Here is a 20632-nt window from a genome sequence, read left to right on the forward strand (position 1 = left end):
CATCATTTCTGATGTCTGATTTGCATTCATTTATTACAGGCTTCCTCAAACTCGGCCCTCCAGATGTTTTTGGCCTACAACTCCCATGATCCCTAGCTAGGAGGACCAGTGGTCAGGGATGATGGGAACTGAAGTCTCAAAACATCTGGAGGGCTGAGGTTGAGGAAGCCTGATTTATTATTTTGTGACAAGACTGGCTTCTTGTCCTATGTAGAATGCAGAAGGGTATGCTAACCAATGGTAGCATATGGGGCTTTTCTCAGCCAGAACTCACCAGAATGCAGTTCTGGCACCTCTCAGGTGGGCACTATTGTCATTACAAGTTAATGGTGAGTTCCGACACCTCTTTTTCAAGAAAAATAGCACTGGTGGCATATAACATATAGGAAGATGAGTGAGTGAATAAACCCTTGATGTTTTGTCTGACATTATTGGGTCTTGAAAAGGCATTGCCAAAGTTATTTATGGGGAAAGAGTTGGCACTTGGACTGGGATTTTCTTATTCCAAAGAAGAACAGAATTTGTCTGCAGAGCCTCCAGGATGGCATCAACAGAGCACAGTGATGAGGTACCTACCTTAGCAAGGCACGAGTAACATCAAGGAATCCACACAATGTTGTGTTGTTCCTGTCCCAAATTAACGTCCTAAGCAGATGAGAAGGGAAGACGGTTCAGTTGAAGCACACCAAGCTCCAATATATAGACAATAGAAGCATTTCTAAGTAGAATCTTTGCTTTCCTTTTTTATTTAAAGCATGTGTACCCAGCACTAAATTTCAGAGACATAATAGAAATTAAAACTTATTTAAAAAAAAGAATCAAAAGTTTATTTAAAAAACTTTGTGTCAAGGTATCCAAAAAGTTCTGAACTCAGGAAAGCTGCATTGCATGATCCAAGCCACACATTATGTTAGCAAACCTATGGCCTCAGCCCCATATTTGCCAATGTAACAGGAAATTTAGTGACATGGAAATTAAGAAGGGAAACCCTTTCCATGCTTGCTGACACTCCCTGCAAATTCTTTCCCTACAGCTATTTCTCCTACAGCTGGTTCCACTTCAAGTTTAAGGGCCCAGCAGGGCAGAACCTTTAAATATGACCCAGAGCGGATGCACTTACAGGGGAGAATTATCACCAGAGGGAGAAGGATCAATCTTCCCTCTTTCTAACTAATTCTCCTGCAAATAGCACCCACCAACACTTACGTGAACATTATAAAGGGAAGAGTCAGCCGGGAACCCTGTGTTTCCCTAGTAACATCTAATTTGTTCCTACCAAGTATGCAAAATACAATCGTGTGCATTTATTTCAGCCTTCCCCAACGTGATGCCCTCTGTATGTTTTGGACTACAGCATATATTGGCTGGGGCTGATGGAATCTGTAATCCAAAACATGGAGGGCACCAGTTGAGGGAAGGGGCAGGGTGCAGGGTGCAAAAAGTTAGAAACAGAAGCCCCACTCTATCACAACTCCTGCTCAGACCCAGGAGTGTAGATTTTTTTAAACAAAAGGAACTATACCTTCACATGACACATATGGTTATGACTCAGACTTGTTCCCCCTTTAAAAAAATGAATTAGACACTTTCCTAAAAGGGAAAAGTTCTCACGGCTGCAATAGTCAAACGAAGCCTCTGTGTTCAGAAGCAGTATTTCTTCAATTACCAGATGGTGAGGGAAAACACAGGAAATAGCTATCCTGTCTGAGGAGAAAACATAGCTCAGTGGAAGAGCATGTGTTTTGCATGGAGTATGTTACAAGCTGAATCCCTGGAATCTCCATTTAAAGGATTTCAGGTGGCAAGTGATGGGAAAGATTCTTCTTTGCCTGAGATGCTGGATAGCCACTTCCAGTCAGAGAAGCCCAGCCTTCTCCAACCTGGTGTCCTCCAGATGTTTTCAACTTCAACTCCCATCAGCCCCAGTCAGCACAACATGGGGCTGATGGGAGTTGTAGTCCAAATTTTCTGGAGGGCATCAGGTTGGGATAGGCTGGAATGGACAATACTGGGCTAGAATAGAAACAGTAATGTATGGCAGGTTCACATGTCCATTTGAACTTCTAAAGGCACCTGGTTAATCACCATCAGAATAGAATAAAGTGGTACCTTGGGTTACAGACGCTTCAGGTTACAGACTCCACTAACCCAGAAATAGTACCTTGGGTTAAGAACTTTGCTTCAGGATGAGAACAGAAATTGTGCTGCAGCCGCGCGAGGCCCCATTAGCTAAAGTGGTACCTCAGGTTAAGAACAGTTTCAGGTTAAGAACGGACCTCTGGAATGAATTAAGTTCTTAACCCGAGGTACCACTGTATTAAACTACTGGTTTTGTTTGATACTGCAAAACTGCTAGGGACCAAATTTACTAGACTCCCCAGAGCAGCCTGCAAAGGAACAGCTACTAGAAAGGCATGCACACGGAAGGGGCCTTCTTCCAAAGGAAGCCATACTTTGAACTCTGTGGGCACCCTGGCTTTGCAGCATAGAACCAAGTTGCACAGGAGACACTAGACTTGACAGAGGCATGTTACTTTCCAGTCACTCAGGAGGGCACAGCAAGCCCTTGAGTTCACAAGGTATGTACTGTGACATGTCAGGTGTTTGAAAACACAAGCCTCCCTCAAAATGCATTTTTGCAGTCCCAAGCAGGCAGCACGAGCCCTCTTTAGCCTGCTTTATAGATGGCCAGATTTGTCAGCCTATTCAGCCTTCCCAACCTTGGGTTCCCAGATGTTGCTGGAAATATAATCCCTATTCTCCCTGGCCATTGGCCATGCTGACAAATAACACGTGGGCAACATTTGGTCTTCTTGGACTTGCACAGCCTTTCTAAGGTCTGAGAGAGAAGTTTTCCCATCACCTGTTCTTTGATCCATTTTAACTGAAGAAACCAAGGATAGCATCTGGGATAGCATGTGCTCTTTCACTGAGCTATGGCCCCTACAATATACAGACTTACAATAATCCCTCTCCAATTAGGGATAAGGAAATGTTTCAGTTTCTGTTACTCATTTTTCCCATTCTTAAATTCAGTTTTTCACATTTCCACATGTTCCCTAATTTTTAAAAAATCTTCATCAAAACCCACCAGCATTTTAAGCATTTATTTCTAATAATATACACATTTTTGCCACACAATTTTGCCAAATATACACATTTTTTGCAAAGCAATTTCCTCCTAGTAGAATGCCTTTTTGTATGTGATTTCCAATAATATATACATTTGTGTGCACACTTTACCCCATTATATCCACTTTTTTACACATTACTTGGCTGGAGAACTGCATTGCAAAATTCAGAAAAGTGTGAATTTCAAAGGATTATTGTATTTTGGTTTGTGTCTTGATTCAAAAGTGAAAATTAGGTAAGTTCCCCTTTAAGTGTGAACTGAATCAAATTCACATATCCACCTATACACACCTATGCAAGTGAGAGAAATTAAGTGAACGCACCTGAGCGTTGTGTTCACTGACAAAGCTTTTGCCAGTATTTTGGCACCCACGTCTCCCATAGCATTACCACTGATATCCAGCATGACAAGACAACTGCTCCTGCTTCTCAAACCATCTAGGATAACGCTGGTTCCCAATTTCAGGCGAGATTCTGCCACTGACAGGGATTCGACAGACTGAAATAAAATCAGGGAAGAATGTAGCAGAGACCTCAAGACGCTAATAACCATGTTGCTTGTTTGCAGAGGGCATAGAACACACAAACACACAGTGCCAAGTCTATGACAAAGACCATTCAATGGACAATACTGACTATGGACAAATAGTCCATCCCTATGTGGTAAGGTTAAAATAAGTGGAAATTAGGCAGACAATAGGAAGCTCCACTGAGTTGTGAGAGCATGTACTTACCAGAAATAATTAAGGATTTCAGAGTTTGACCAAAGCATGCTAATACACAGGTATTGAACTTTTCCTTTTAGAACTCCATACTTACACAGTCATCATCTTGAGTTAGCTGAACAATTCGGTGCAAAGCATCAGCTAGGGTCTCCCTAGGAGAAAGAAGCAGAAAGCCCACTAATTTTCCTGCTCTGAATCTGATTAATATATAGGTGATTAGTGGGTTCCTGTTGTGTCACACTGGTTTACTAGATTCATAAAAGGGTAAAGGGACCCCCGACAGCTAAGTCCAGTCGCAGATGACTCTGGGGTTGCGGTGCTCATCTTGCTGGCCGAGGGAACCGGCGTTTGTCCGCAGACAGTTTTTTCCGGGTCATGTGGCCAGCATGACCAAGCCGCTTCTGGCGAAACCAGAGCAGCAAGAATACTTTATCGAGAAACTTCAACAGGTGCAAAACATTGCCACAATGTTCTTGACTGGGACTGGAATAATACTTAGATCTTATGTAATCTGCATTGGCTGCCTGTGATCTTCAGTCAGCTCAATTTCAGGTGTTGCTTTTGAACTTTAAACCCCTGAATGGCTTAAGACACTGCACTATCAAGGACTACCTTCTTCCATATGTGCATCCACATAAGCTCTGTTCAATATCTGTGGCACTGCTCTAGATGCCATTGACGAATGAAGGTTCGATTGGCATCCACTAGGCATAGGGGTCTAATCAATGGTGGTGACAATTTTATGGAATATCCTTCCCAAAGAGGTTCACTGGGCCGCTATGCTCTAGACCAGCAGTGAGGAACCTGTGACCCTCCAGATGTTGTATGATTCAAACTTTGTCAGCCCCACCCAGAATGTCCCATGGCAAGTGATGGGAGTTGTACACTAAGGGTTGCAATCCCCCCACATGCCCTAGGCATTTGGTTGATTTGGCTCTGCTTTCAGAATTTTAACCTGAGTTTTTGTAGTACTGTTGTGTATGGTAACCAATTATGTTGTGTGCAGGTTTTTGGTGTTTTGGTTTTTTTGATATCCCTGCTGTTATTTTTATTAGTCTGTTCTTCTGTATTTTGCAATGCATGGTACTATCATGTCTTTATTGCTTTCAACTTATGAGTTGCTTTGGGTTTGCCTCTAGGTATGGAAATGCAGGCTCAAAACTATTAAAAGCAAGCAAATAAAAAAACATAGCCTAGGTATGTAAAAAAATTATTTCAACTCTATCTCACATGTATGTATTAATACTAGTATTTAACTTTTTTTAAATTACCAACGGAGTGTTAAATGCTTACCTGGACCGGATATTAAAGTTTTTTCCTAGTGCAACATGCTTGATGGATCTGCTTCTACCGATGGCCAGCACCAGTGTCACCATGTCAGAATCAAAGCCTGCAGAAAGAGTAGCTGTGTATGCATGGGTATCTCATGGGTGCAGGTGGGGGTCCTGCAAGGCTGATTGGTCACAGGCAAGCAAGGGCCTCCACCAAAACAGATTATTAAACATTAGATTTGATATAATTCAGACACAGGAAGGTGAGGCAGGCTTGTGAAACCTTATAAGAAACAGCACTTAGATCAGGGGCTAATCTGTGGCCCTCCAGATGCTGTTGGACTTCCACCAACTCCAGCCACCATGGCCAAGGGTCAGGAGTGATGGGAGTTGTAGTCCAACATCTGGAGGGCCAAAGGTTAGCTACTTTTGCTTTAGATTCCAGTAAACCAGCAAAGACCTTGATTATAATTGGTGTGCTTTTTTGGTGTGTTTTTTGGCGGGATATGTATCAGGCCCCTTTATGGAATGTTAAAAGTGGCTGAGAACTTTTAACATACCACAAAGACCACCCACAGATCCTAGTCTAATACAGAGTATGTATTATTCAGATAAGCCTAGATTGACAAGGAAGGGGACACAAAGAGCTAGAGAGCACACAGTCTCCCTCAGTCTTAGGGACAGAGGCAGTCTAAGGAACTGACAGACCTACCATTGTCGGATAAATTCAACTCCTTGATTGAGCTGGCATCTGAAACAAGATCCTGGATCACCTGGGCACCTGCTGATTTCAGCTTTAATATGAAGACAATTCATACATATTCAAAAAGAGTAAGAACATAAAAAAATAAGAACAACTCTGTCAGATTAGAGCTATTTTGATTTATTGGTTTTGATATGCTGAGGTGTCAATTTTTATTGGCAATATTTATTAAGAACATTAAATAGAGCCCTGCTGAATTAGACCAAATACCTAAATAGTCCAACATCCCATTTCTCACGGTGGTCAACCACATGCATGCCTCGCAGAAGCCCACAAGCAGGGCAACAGCCCTCTTCCACTGTTGATTCCCAGCAACTGGTATTCATGCCACTTCTGATATAGTCATCAAGTCTAGTAAGCCAAAACGGCTACATTTACTTTTTGTATGACTTGGAAAATACTGGATTTAGCCATTCAACAGTGTAAACCTAAGCTAGAGAAAGAGAACCTTAAACCACATGAATCTAGTGATTTATTATCCGAGGAAATAGTCTTTTCAGCTGCTAGGTAAAGCTACCCACTTTGTCTGCTACTGAATTTTTACCTAGTGCATCACCTAAAATGGTATTTCCACCTTGGTTAATATTAAATCTGATTCATAAGAAATGAACCACGTCTCAGATAACTGTAACACAAACTTCATATCATCTGCCCATTTGCCTACATGTTCTTCAAACCTCTCTAGCAACTTTTATTAGGTACACTTTTTTTGGGAGGGGTGTCCCTTCTTACCTCACAGCTACTGAGGTCCAGGTGCAGACCACTCAATTGGTGGTTATATGCCAAGGCCTGCAGCAAAGCTCTGTAACAAACCAGAAAGGAAACAAGGGTAGGGAGCCACTGGCGGAGGAAGAGGAGTGCAGGGGGAGCACACCGCCCCTGGCAGCACGATCCCAGTAGGGTGCCATCGTGGCTGCCTCCCCACCTGCGCTGGGTGCCACGCCCCTGCAGACGGCGCACCACGCCCCCAGAAGCATGCCAGCCCTGCCCCTGCCTGCTCTCCGCCTCCCACTGCAAGAGCATGAAGCTCCGCCACTGTAGGGAGCAGCTCTAACTGCCAGGTGTCATGGGGGGAACCTGGTTCTGCATCTTCTCCCCCTCCTCTATAGATTTGACTCCATCCCAAAATGCTTCATTTAATCCCTAATAGCTCACCACTTTGCTTCTTTGAACCCAAAAAGGATAAGAATTACTTGTGTTGGATCAGATCAAAAGTTCAGCTAGTCCAGCATTGTACAACAGCCACCCTCTGCTGTTGCCTTCCAGCAAGCTGGTATTCAGTGATAGGCTGCCTCTAACCATGGAGATTCCAAACAAACACCATGGATTTGTCTCCTTCTCAATGGATTTGTCAACCCTTTATGCAACCCTTTATGCATTCTGTGGCAAATCCATAAATTAATGTGTGTGTTATGGAATTCATCTCGATTATGCCTCATTCCTTCATGCCCACTCAGCTAAGAAATAGTCAAGTATACCTTTCTGTGCCTGTCCAGCAATTTTTCTTCTTTTGATATTATTATTAGTTACCTTCTCATATTTACTTGCTCGGATTGGCTGCATTCAGATGAAACACTAACCCACAGTTTAGTGTTATGAGAATGAGCCTAACCTCCTCCAGAGCTTGTGTACTTCTCTCCCCCTCCTCTCCTCTCCTCTTGCAGTGCAGCTGTAAGGAGAAGATTGGAAGTTTTATTTCCAATTACTTCAGAACCCTAAACTGTGGTTAATTTAACTATGGTTGGTTGAAACAAGCCAGCTTCATAAGCTATGGTTGGTGTGAAGTTGGGTCCCCCCCCCCAAACAAGCCAAAAAAGATTAGCCACAGTTAGTTAGATTTAGATGGCATGACAAGTGATGTGTCATCAAAAATGGAAGTGAAAGCTTCTGAATTCCTTGCAGCTACACCAGAGAATGAGAGGGGAAGAGAGTGTAAGCCTGGAGAATGTCTTGGTGTATTCCCATCACAATAATTTGCTGTTCATGACGACATCCAAACACAGCCATTAATTTGCTATGCATGAGGTTATTTTCATCCTTATAGTAGTTCTTCAATATAGATCACTCATTTACAAACGAGGAACCAAAGCTTGAAGAACAATGAATTACACAAGACTACAACAACCTATGGCAGATATGGGACTTGAATCCAGATCACATTAAATATTGTCTCTCTCTCCCCCTCCCCCAATGGGAGCCAGCTAAAAACAACTATTTACCCCTCACCTCAAAGCCTCTGTTGGTAACTTGGTTCCAGCCAATGAAACATGTTGGAGAGCAGAGGCTTTGCTGAAGAAATTGCTGATTCCAACAGGAACATCACTGTTCTTTCTGAAAAGAAATGCAGTAACTTAAGTTCTATGGGCAGGTATCAGGACCCACAGACCCCTGGAACTGGATCAGAAAATGCCTCCTCACTAGAGGAGGATGAAGGGAAGGGCCATAGCTCAGTGGCAGAACAGCTGCTTTGCATGCAGAAGGCCCTGGATTCAATCCTCAGCATTGCCAGGTAGGGCTGAAAAGGCTCCCTGCCCGATAACCTGGAGAAAACAGCATAGACAATACTGAGCTAGCTAAACCAATGGTCTGACTCTGTATAAAGCAGCTTCCTATGTTCCTATGATTTCACCATGAATCCCAAGACCAAGGGAGACAAGGAACCCAAAAAGAACACTAACACTCATACCACCTCCACAATATTCCATCCAGGGTAACTGCAGACTTGTGAGACCTGATATGGCCTAACTGGACTCATCCCTTAACTCTGGACCCTCCATAGGGTCCTAAGGAACAGTAAAGGCCGAAAGTCCAAAATGAAGCTTAGTCCTGATGTTACTGTGCTCACTTGGCTGAACAAGGCATCCCATGTCAAAAGAAGAAAAACAGTCAGGGTCATGATCCCATTAGCACCCCAGGAAGGATGGGACAAGCAGGCTCAGTAATTGAACCCTCTGCTGCTGGCTGGAAGACCTGTTCATAGCAAAGCACTATTCTGCTCAGCTCTTTTTCCTGGTTCAGGACTAGGTCCTCTGACTGTCTGCACTGCTGGACAGCTCCCCTGCCTGGCTCCGACGGCTGAAATGAGACAACCAGCTCCCCTAATCACAGGGCATCCCCTTAAAAGTAGGTGATTGTCAGAGGAGACTTGGGTAGACTGTCCCAAGACCTTAGGGGAGGCTGAACCCACTCCACCACGAAATATTCATAGTCAAAAGCTTGATTTGGAAATGTAATCCTCCGCCAAGATCTTGCAACCAAAGTCATAAGAATGTACAGGATTGTCACTCAACACAAGAACAGCACCTAAACTTGAATTCAGGAGCAATGCACATTCTTTATGTGAAGCAGGAGCCAAGTCAGGTTTAGACATCTGGACTAGGCTATCAGGAAGTACCAAGTCATTACTCTAGAAACCCACTGAACAAAAGAGCTTCACATGCATATTTTCAGGCTCTTGCCCAAAATCACAATGGTTTATGGATTTTTTTAAAAGCTCAGTTTAAAAGCTCTACCAACTTTTATACCATGTTGTCTTCTTGTACACCAATTTGAGGTTTTATGGTACATAAATCTAGTGAAATAAATAAATAAAATAAAACTGCAGGCTGGCATAATATGCTACTGCTCCCAAGTAGCCTGCCAGAAAGGTGCAGGGAAAGCACACCAAGCTCTTACTTGTGTGTATAAATGTTCTTGGATAAGTTCAGGTGGATTAGGCTTTCACAGCAACCAGCACCCAAGGCATCAAAAAGCTGGGGACAGAGAAGGAAAAGGTCAGACAACTGCGGAAAACAAAACAAAACAAGCTCATGGTCAACTGTGGAATTCTGAGAGTGCCACTGGGATCCATAAAAAGTTTTATATTTTGGATTTAACTGCTGACTCAGGCTATGGTCACATGCTATACCTTTGAAGCACATTTGAAGCACATTCTTCCCCTCAAATAATTATTGGCACTGTGGTTTACCTCTCACAGAGTTACAATTCTCAACAACCCTTAACAAACTACAGTGCCTAGAATTCTTTGAGTTGGGAAATGTGCTATGAATGTGCTTTAAAAATATATTATGTATGTAGCCTCAGTCATTTTGGCTGAGGGTTTTATTTTGCTGTTTTATGAAACTGTAGGTTTTGAATGTTGTAAGCTGTCCAGAGTGATAGTATCGATTTTGTTTATTTTTGCAACAGAAGGGCAGGATATCAATGTTTTAACCAACAAAATAACTAGCAAACTCCATTTTCAAATAGAAACAGCCACTGCCAGTGAGAGTAGCCAGTACTTGGTTAAATGGACTAAGGGTCTGACTCATTTTAAAGGAACTTCACTCGTGACAGCACAATAATACAGGGTCCTCATTCCAGGAAAATGACATGGTACAACATGCTTAAGAGTAAGAAATAGCAGCAGCTGCCAGGTGCTCACCACATCCAAAGCGCAGGCTGTCCCAGAGAGGTCAAGGTGACCTAAAACATTTGGCTGACTCAGGAAAGAAAACAAGCCCTGAAAGGGGAGAGAGAAAGAGAAAGAGAAAGAGAGAGAGAGAGAGAGAGAGAGAGAGAGAGAGAGAGAGAGAGAGAAGACTTACTTGTTGAGAAAGAAAATTGCAATGCGGCTGTTGTAAGACAGCAAGGTCCACCGCAAGCATTTCTTTAATGTACTCTAGAGCTGCCTTTGAAAACTATCCAGAAGCTCCAACAGGCCTAAATGCCACTGCTAAACTAATATCTGGAGCTTTCTAGATAGAACATGACTCAGTTTCTTATTTAAAAGCATTTATAAACTGCTTAATTTTTCAGAAAAATCTAAATGGTGTATAGTCTAACAAACAATATACTGTATCATTAAAGCTAAACTCAATAAAACTTCAATGTAAAAAAACAAATGAAAGCGTATAAAAGTGAATAGAACAAAAATATCTTCATTGTTTACCTCTATGCTTCTGAGCTGTTCACCTTTAAAGCCCTGAATCACCAGTAAAAGTGACCCCTTGAGCCACTTAAACTATCCAATGGCTTTGCCTGGTGATGAGACAACTTAAAGCTTGTGAACTAACACAGAATATTTTAGCAGCGACAGGTCTTGTGGGACTAGACAGCAAGATAAGTTATGTTTTGGGAAGAGAAGGTGGAAGGCCCAGAAAACTCTTCCTGCAAAGAGACAACTGCTCCAGAACAGCATTGCTGACTCTGTTATTTCATTAGCTTCTGCAGAAATGCAAAAGCAAATGAAACCTAGATGCATTGATTTTTAAAGACTGTAATTCCAAAACAGCAACATTGGGGCTGAGGAGCAAACTTGAGTCCCTGTCTGTGTCTGAAACAGGAGGCAAAACACATCTGCTACACCGTTTCCAGGGGCCATGAATACTCACGTCTGCACCTTCAGTGGCCAGGCTCCCTGGGTTCCCAGAAAGGTCCAAGTGGTACAGAGTAGTTCTGTATAGTCTATTGGAGCCTAGAGATTGGCAAAGGGCCAACATTCCTGGCAGGCAAGAGAAATCACAAAGAGATGTTAAGGATGCAAGTGCCAAGTTACACAGAGGAAGGTGGAAGGCAACTGTTACATTTGCAAGGTTGGCCTTGCTTAGCTCAGATTCTGACATTGACTGGGGAAATTTGGTATGTACAGAGAGCTAAATCTTTACCTGAAGTGAGAAAGCATTCCTTCAGCTAGATAAGCACAGTTGCATGATATGCTCCAATGCAATTTATAGATTGGTTAAATATCAACAACTGGTACATGCAGGTCTTCCATCCAGTGACCCTGTTACAGGGCTGGCTCTACCATTAGGTAGAGTGAAGTGGCTACCTCACCTCAGTCAACTGATTTTTGATGTCATGAAAGGTCAGCAACTTCTTACTTTAAGTTGGAATTCTTGCATTTTCCCTCCCGGTAAGAGGCATTTAAGGGATTTTCTGCCACAAGTGGTCAGTCTTGGCTCCTATACACTTTTACTTGGCTGTACCCATGGAGCATGCTGTTTTTGTTCCCTCTCAGGTAAAATTTTTCTTGAGCTGGTCCCAGTGCCATTAAAGAACAGAAATTGTCCAGTTGGTTTTTTTTTTTATGAGCTTGTTTAACTATATCAAGGATCTGGGGGTGTTGTGCTGGATTTTTTAATTTACATTTTGCTTTGGCCAGCCCTGGATCCATGCAGTGAAGAAAACAGGCAATGTATATTTATTTTATTAAAAAAGGAATATGAACTAGTATTTAATAGAACTAATAAAACATTAATATGGAAGAATGAAGGCAAAAAATCTAATCACTGCAATAAATCTCACAGCAAGATAACATTAATAATGACACTACAATAAAGATACTATAAATAGATACCACGGATGAAGATTTAGATTTCAGTTCTCTCTGATGTGCTAATGCCATCCTAATAGAGCATCCTGAAACAGTACCACTACCCCAAACCCTTCAACCATGGACTAACAACTGTTTCCCCATGTACCTTTTGGAGTCAAGGAGGTCCTAGCAAAGTTCAAGCTTTGGAAGCCCTTGATGCTTTGCTCTAAGTTCTGGCTCAGAGCAATTATACCTAAAGAGAGAAAGGAACCCTTGAGTAGACATAGAATGCAATTGTACTGCCATTTACCAGTACTTCAGTGGTGCTTCTAGGCAGGCAGTTCCTAGTACCACCCAAGAATTATTCTACCATAGTAAACTACACGTGGCATTGCAACAATCAACTTTCCACACAACTTGGGTGGTGGTGGGGGTACTGTAATTTTTCTGTATACATCCTGCAATGCTTCATCCACATAGATGGGCTAGAAAATAACCCATCCTTTTTTTACATATTTTTTTTTTCTTATCAATAATTTAATTTGCACCATGGTATTTGTTCATTTAAGAGTAATTACCTGCGAGATGTCATGATTTGTTTTAAAAAAGGTTTTGATATACAGATGTTCCAGATGGCTCTTAGACAAAGTTTTTAGATCAGAATGGTGGCAACTAGTAGGGCAGTGGGGAGTTTTAGAAAAATACTCTTTTATTTAAGATTGCTTCCTTGGCCCTCAGGATACTGTCAGTCTACAACTCCTGTTATCCCTTACCGTTGGCCATGCTGGCTGGGGCTGATGGGAGTTTTAGTTATATATAAAAATAGGATATTAGCATTTTAGTGCTAGCTAAAAGAACAATTATAAATAAAGAGGAACAGTGATGATATGATAACGACTTGAAAAGTAATAGTCAAAGTTTGCCAAGTGGGGAAAAAGTCTACCTGCCCAATGTATCAATGCACATTTTGCAACCATGCCACTTGGAAATACTGAAAAAGAAGTACAAAAGCAATCTAGACTTGGAGAAATTCTACAAAAGATGGAAGCAGCACTAGGAAAAGACAGGACTATATAACAATTGGGTGATGATATCGTGATGCAAATTTTCCCCAAGGTGAATGAATGACACACAGCAATTACACACTAAATGCTATTTGTTTAACAAATTCAGTCCTGTTCTCCAAGTTAATCTTACTGCTTAAGCCAGTGTGGGCCAGAGCTAAGCTTGGACCAACATTCAAATCCAACCTCTTCTTCTTCTTCAGTGTAGGGATTTAAGACAAATTTCTCAGCCTTAGCTCCCCATTGGTAAAGGGAGACTGATGGTCACCTACCTCATAGGGCTACTGTAAGGTCAAACACACACAGTAAAGATGGTGAATCACTTAACAAATTAAAAGACCATATTTATAACAGCTGAAGCACTCAAACTAATTGAAGACTTGGAAAGGTCTCTTTTCTCTCAGTTCATGAGGGCAGAGAATGCAACTTTAGTAATTGAAAGTTCTAAAGGCAGAAACAAATGAGATTCTCTATACCTAGGTAACTGCAGGATTTAGCCAGAAAACAGAGCAACCAAGTAAATAGTTAAGACAGTCAGTGGTGGAGCTTCATGCTCTGGCACCAGGGGGCAGAGAGCAGGCGGGGGTGGGGCTGGCGTGCATCCCAGGGGTGGGGTGCGCTGCCCACAGGGGTGTGACGCATATCCTGGGGGCGGGGCGTGTGCCTAGTGCGGGCGGGGTGGCAGCCACGATGGCACCCTACTGGGATCGCGCTGCCGGGGGCGGTGCACTCCCCCCACACTCCTCTTCCTCCGCCAGTGAAGACAGTGAGCCAAGTTTATTTTTATGGCCAGAACACACAAGTCACTACTATGCAATATTGGCCAAGAGATCAGAAATTGCACTACCTCGGTCCTCAAGCAGGTTTCCAGAAAAATTAAGCACGTTTAAGGTATTGTTTGGATTATTGTGAAGCACCTGGGCCATCCGTTGAGCAAAATCACTGCAAGGGGAAAAGATTTCACACAGTAACAAGCCCACAGATGAAAATAATAGTGACTCACACATTTTGACTTCTCTTCGTGCCAACCAAACATCTGTGGCCACTAAGGAAAAAAAAAAAAAAAGAACTTGCTCCTCTCCCAAGGGCTGATGCCTTGTTCCTGATTTTGTGCTGCCCATCCAAAGCACAGTGCAAGATCAGGAACAATTCCTTATTCTCCTCTCAACTCCAGCCATGGAGCATGCGATGGAGAACTCATCATTGGAAACACATTGCATGGAAGCAAGTCCCAGCCTGAAGCAAGTCCCAGCTCTATTTTGGTTCTGTGTTGCTAAGGTCTCCTCCTGACCTTGAGACTGGGGAGGGGAACCATCCCTTTAGATATGTTGAATGGAGCACAATGGTGAGGATGATCCATGACTCCCACTCCAGTTCCAAGATTAGGGGCCAACCTGGTAGCATCCTATACTTGCCAGAGGTTGATGGAACACTCAACATTATGACCAAACTATGAACTTCCGGAGCAGCATACTGACTGGTGCATGGTTTGCAAATTTAGCCCAGATTGAAGGTCAAAGTTAATCTGACTGAAAATATTCTGGTGGGATGCCCATGAAGATCTTTATAAACCCACATGTGTGCAGCACAAACTCCTACTCAAGTCTTCTTGAGTTCTTCTCTTGGAAGAAACAGAAGGTCAGAGAAGATCAGAAATAGTTCTGGTTACCACAGCAGGAGGCATGGAGACAATTAAGTGACAGAGCTTAGAACTCATGCTCTACTCCCGACTCATTCCTATTCATAGCTTTAAGTATTCGTTTTTCCAATCTGTATACTGTACAAGCTTGTTGGTGTGTGCTGCACTTGTATCTTAAACTGGTGTTTATCTGCCACTTTGTGTGTGACTGGCACAATGCTGTCCATCTTCCATGGGATTTTGCAGTGCCTTCTGGATCTTTTAAATTACAACCGTGTATGACCATGCTGGCTGGAGTTGCAGTCCAAAACATATGGAGGGCACCTGATTGGTGAAGACTGGTTTATGACACGCATTTAAACTCATTTCATTAATCAACTAAGATTCCATAACATCCCTAATCCTTTTGCTGGACATTTTACTCAATCCTAAATAACTGGTCTGATCATTGCCACAGCATGGTGATGTATTATGAAGCTGTTTATTGCATGATGTTAAAAAAAGTGTACCTGTTGTCATGCAGTGTCCCACTCCCAACAGCAACCACCATTTATTATGAATTCACAATATACTCATAATGAAACCTCCAGACTTTTTCTGCTTACAACTTCAAGCCACAGTTTTCCAACACCAGCTCTTCCAGAGTCACTGATTTGCTGAGAACATGGAGAATCTGATCCAGAATATCCAAATTCTAGGGCAGAATAAAATATACTGTGAAGCTCTGCTAGGGAAAGTTCAGGAAGACATTTTACCTCTGACATATGATAGAGGCAGAGGCAGAGGCAGTTATCAAAGAACTTGTAAATAATTATTGGGGGGGGGAATAACAGACATTATATTAATCACTAACCCCTATAACATATTAACAACTAGCAGAAAATTGTGGAACTAAAAATGGAAAAGTCTCTTTTCTATATTCTGATTTTCTCCCCGCCCTACTCTGAAAACTCACCTTCTCCCACAGAGGTTGTGTTCCGAGTGCCCCTGCTAAATTCAGTGGCTACCAGGATAGGGCCTCCTTGGTAACAGCACCATGCTTATGGAATAGCCTCCCAAGAGAGGCTTGCCTGGCACCATCCTTATGCTCTTTTTGATGGCTGGCACATACCTCCTTATTCAGCCAGAGTTTTTAAACAACTAGTGCTTTTAATCTGAGCATCTCAGTTTTATAGTTTATATTTTGCTGTAAATCTGCAAGAAGCACATTTTAATTCTTTTTATTGTTTTGTATTGTATTTCTGATATTGTATTTTATTATTTTTTATGAGCTGCCCACACAAATGCCAACCATCGTTGTTGTCGTCATCATCATCATCATCATAAGAACTAAGAACGATGCTTTTTAAACCAGGTCCATCTAGCCTAGTATTATCTACTCTATCTGGCATCACCACTCCAGGCGCTTTTCACATCACATACTACCGGATGCTTTCAATTGGGGGTGTCAGGGATTGAACCCAGGCCCTTCTGCATATGAAGCATGTACTCTGGTGATCCCTTTCCAATTTATATTTATTTATTTATATTCTGCCTTTCTTCCATCATAGAACTCAAGGTGGTATACATGGAATTTGCAGGCAGTTTCCCATCCAGGCAATGACCAGACCCAGACCTGCTTGGCTTCAGCAAGGAGGCTGCATCCTGTGGTCTTATGCTTCTGTCCATCTCAGGGAGGTCCTTGCCAAAAAGCCTAGCACACTGCACTCACCAGTTTGAAGTCCTTGCAGCACAGCCTTGTGAACCACTGATTCAATGACAGGCTAGTCACACTAACAGCCACATCTCTGCAACAGGACAAAGCAATATTACATAGAAAATGTATTCTGCCAAGTTGTACCATTGGTCCATCAAGCTCAGTATTGCCAACACTCAATGGCAGCATCTTCAGGGTTTCAGTCAGGGAAATATCCAAGCCCTACCTACAGATGCCAGTAATTGAACCAGGAATGGGACCTTCTGCATACTAAGTAGGTGCTCAACAACTCAGCTATCCATTGGCCCCATCCACCTATCCTAATCCACTATGCACCCAACAAGAGATGTAGCTTATTCAGTTCTACAAAGTAATTAGTTTAGAATTTAAACAGTTAAAATCTAGACTCTAAAAGGCACAATTCACTTGATTTATTTTTTTAAGAACAGTTTATTTTTTAAAAAACCCAATAAAGATTATTTAAAAATTGTCTAACACAGCAACTCCCCATTTGATCTAGATTCAAAAGGCCTGCCTACTTATGGAGGTTTTCAGCTACATTCTAGACAGACACACTTGGGGCCAATGCAGGGAAGATGAGGGGAATTGAAGGGAATCACACAATTGCTTCATTGAGTATCTTGAAACTCAAATGCACACAGCATTGTTCAGCCAAGCTTTGCACTGACACATAAACATGGCTTGAACTGGGAGACTGAATTCCTGAATTTCTTAGAATACTGATTTCATGCTATTTTAACACTGTATGGTATGACTGCATATCAGGTGATATTCAATGAAGTCCTACTCATTGAAATGAATGAATTTAAATTAGTCATGTTTATGGTCTAATCTGCATAGGACTAGCTTTCAATACCACCTCATGGATTTCACCCTTCTCACTCCCCACCCTATTTTTTTATATGGACTCACTGGCTGTGGAGGTGGTTGAAATCCAGCAGGTTGAACTCCCTGCATTCCTGGTTGTGATAAATATTATCCACATCCTTGAAAAATAAAAATAAAATACATTAGCACATTGCAGGGAGGTAAGAGACCATTTGGCAAATTCACATAATGATGAAGATGCTAACAGCACTACCCAGCCACCTCTAAGCAGAAGAGTTCCACTCAAGAGTAATGATGAGGTTAATATCAGTATGCTGAGCCAGACTTGGCATACCTGTGTCTTGAGAACTACAGTGGTACCTTGGCTTACAAACTTAATCAGTTCCGGAAGTCTGTTCTTAAACCAAGGCCTGCTTTCCCATAGCAGTGGGGGACTCAATTACAAATGAAACACACTCAACAGGAAGCAGAACATGTTCTGCTTCCAAGGCAAAGTTCACAAACCAAAACACCTACTTCTGAGTTTGCAGTGTTATTAATCCAAGTTGTTCATAACTAAGCTGTTCTTAAACCAAGGTACCACTGTACTTTACAAAAAAAATAAATTGTACACAGGTCATGCAGGATGGAACTAGGGGAATACGGACACAAATGAGTTGCCAAATCACCATCTGGAAAAAGTGCATGCACACATTAAACTCCTTGATGCAATGGGAGACAAGGAAATGGTGGCATTTTCTGGCCATTACTTTTTTTCTGCCACCGAGTTGTGGGTTATTCTTAAGCATATTGTTTTGGTATGAATGACTAATTTGTGTCTTACCCACTGGATCTCCTCTTGGAAAGGGAGGCCAATGTAATCACAGAGAGCAGAGTATGTCTCTGAAAACCCACCTGTAAATGTGAGAGGATATTAGCAGAACATGTTGCAGAACAGAATTTACAGGCTGATCCAAGTTCTAGATCCAAACTCTCCTTTGCCAGAAACTTAGTAGCTGGTCTTAGGTAAACCACTATCTTTCAAGCTCATTTACTATACACCTATCTTGCATGGGTGATAATGAGATTTCAGAGATTATGGTATTTGAAGACTCCAAAAATTATAAGACAGGCCATATAAAAGTGATTACTTTTAAACATTTATATAATGCAGGAAAATCACAAGATATAGATATTCTGAGCCAAGAAGATACTTTGCCCAAATCAAATATTTGGGCCATTAGTAATATCACTCCCATTCCTCACTCCTCAACCCTGCCAACAATCCTTCTGGATACAAAAATAGAAAATACAGCTGTAAATCTATTAAAAAAAACTATTAAGAAAAAACTATAAAAAGGTGTACATTCGAGATAAAGTAAAGCAGTAGCGGAGAAGAGATGTGAGTTGCCATCAGCTCCATTCCTCCAATTTATAAATATCTCAACAGATCTCATTCGTTACAACAGCAAATGTAGCTACTGAAAAGTTTGGACATGTTTGAACTATGAGCGCTTTGACTGTATATCAATCTTGTATTTCTTACATTTTTATCCTGCCCCCCTTTTTTTTTTTGAAGGAGCTCAGAGCAGGGCACATGGTTTTTCCCCTGTCAAATTTATCCACACAATAATCCTGTGAGGTTGGTTAGGCAGCATCAGAAAGAATGAATGACCAAAAGTCGCTCAGTGAGTTTCACAGCTGAGTTGGGATTTAAACCAGGGCTTCCCCAGCCCTAATTCAACCCTCCTAATGGCCACACCATGTCAATGCTAAAATTCTCTCTTCTTTACAACTATTTAAATAGCACAGGAGCCCTGCTGTCCTCCTTGGCATCTGGCCACTTGACAGCTGCACAACCATAGAAACCATCATCTCATATATACAGCTGATGCACAAAGCAGCCTTCTTGCCCAGACCTTTAATGGTTTATAATGCTTAATTGGATGCTGCTGCTTAGCTTTATCGGCAATTTCATCTCCCATTTTACTGTCTGGCTGCTTCTGCTTCTAGTGTTTCATTTTTAAGATGTTGTTTAAAATTGGTTCATATTTTATCATTTTGTGAACAGCTATGAAGATAATCAATAATTGTTAAGGCAGGATATAAATATTCTATGGACCAATCCTATGAAAGGTTACTTGGAAATAACTATTGTGTTCGGTGAAGCTTACTCCCAGGTAAACCAATAGAGGATGGCAGTCTTAATCAAGGGAAAGATTGACCATATGTGCACATGGGGAGATGGCTGCATAAGCATCTGCAGTCTAGGGCAAGTTCTACATAAAATGATTCCTAGAAAGGGTGCCAGAGTGGCAGCTACTAGCAACTCTGTGCTTCTGAAGCCAAGGTCAAAAACACACACATACCTTGCAGCCCTATTTTCCAATCTGTGCTTATGCATATTCATATGAATTCAGAATTGTCAGATTTTTTAAAGGCTTGAGCACTCTAAGGGAAGTAGGCTTTAGTTTTACCACCAGTTTAATAGTATGTTTAAACTTTTAGTTTAGTTTAAACTTTTAGTTTAAATTGTATGTTTAGGGAAGCTTTTAATATCTGATGAATTATTGTATTTTAATGTTTTGTTGGAAGCTGCCCAAAGTGGCTGGGGAAACCCAGACAGATGGGCGGGGTATAAATTATATTATTATTATTATTATTATTATTATTATTATTATTATTATTATTAAACTAGCCTTGTATTTAAGCACTCACCTAGTTGCCATGCAGGTGGAGAAACAAGTTCTGTGCTTCCTCTGCGCCCAATATAGGAAACAGTGGGCTGTCTGAGGAGAGATGGAGCCATACGTCCCTTCCCTACGGCCCCCAGTAGCTCACTATTTTAAAAAGGCTAAAAACTTTTATAAGCATATTTTAAAGGCTAGTTTAGACTAGGGATAGGGGAGAAATTTGATACACTTTGCAGAGAGGAGCCTACCTAACTCAAACTTTCAGAAACATTAGAGAAACATAGCCATCCTTCAAAATTTGCATTCTCCAAATTTTGCAGTTCACTTATCCAGCCAGGGAATGGGTAACAAAATACATAAACTAGGACAAAATGTGCATATAATTGAGTATGTTAATGAAGATAACATTAAATTCATTATATCAGGAAAAACTGCATAAACAAATGTGTATATTAGGAGAAATTCACACAAATGCTGGTGAATTTTGATGAGGATTTTTTTTAAAAAACAATAATTGCAAACAGCT

General features: G+C 41.6%; 1 protein-coding gene across 1 annotated transcript in view; it reads right to left on the bottom strand.

Annotated features, from left to right (window-relative positions):
- CARMIL2 (capping protein regulator and myosin 1 linker 2) overlaps positions 1–20632 on the bottom strand; it is a 63540-nt gene that overhangs the window by 32316 nt on the left and 10592 nt on the right. The window contains exons 7-22 of the mRNA XM_053399725.1: positions 18258–18328; positions 17519–17592; positions 16601–16676; positions 15495–15583; positions 14098–14192; positions 12353–12439; positions 11264–11373; positions 10315–10392; positions 9567–9643; positions 8118–8222; positions 6624–6693; positions 5841–5922; positions 5151–5247; positions 3952–4009; positions 3456–3631; positions 577–645 (exon numbers count right to left, since the gene is read on the bottom strand). Coding sequence (XP_053255700.1) covers positions 577–645; positions 3456–3631; positions 3952–4009; positions 5151–5247; positions 5841–5922; positions 6624–6693; positions 8118–8222; positions 9567–9643; positions 10315–10392; positions 11264–11373; positions 12353–12439; positions 14098–14192; positions 15495–15583; positions 16601–16676; positions 17519–17592; positions 18258–18328 — 1414 coding nt within the window. The remainder of the gene's footprint in view (positions 1–576; positions 646–3455; positions 3632–3951; positions 4010–5150; positions 5248–5840; positions 5923–6623; positions 6694–8117; positions 8223–9566; positions 9644–10314; positions 10393–11263; positions 11374–12352; positions 12440–14097; positions 14193–15494; positions 15584–16600; positions 16677–17518; positions 17593–18257; positions 18329–20632) is intronic.

The sequence above is a fragment of the Podarcis raffonei genome, chromosome 8 (genome assembly GCF_027172205.1).
Source record: "Podarcis raffonei isolate rPodRaf1 chromosome 8, rPodRaf1.pri, whole genome shotgun sequence".
Taxonomy (NCBI): Eukaryota; Metazoa; Chordata; class Lepidosauria; order Squamata; family Lacertidae; genus Podarcis; species Podarcis raffonei.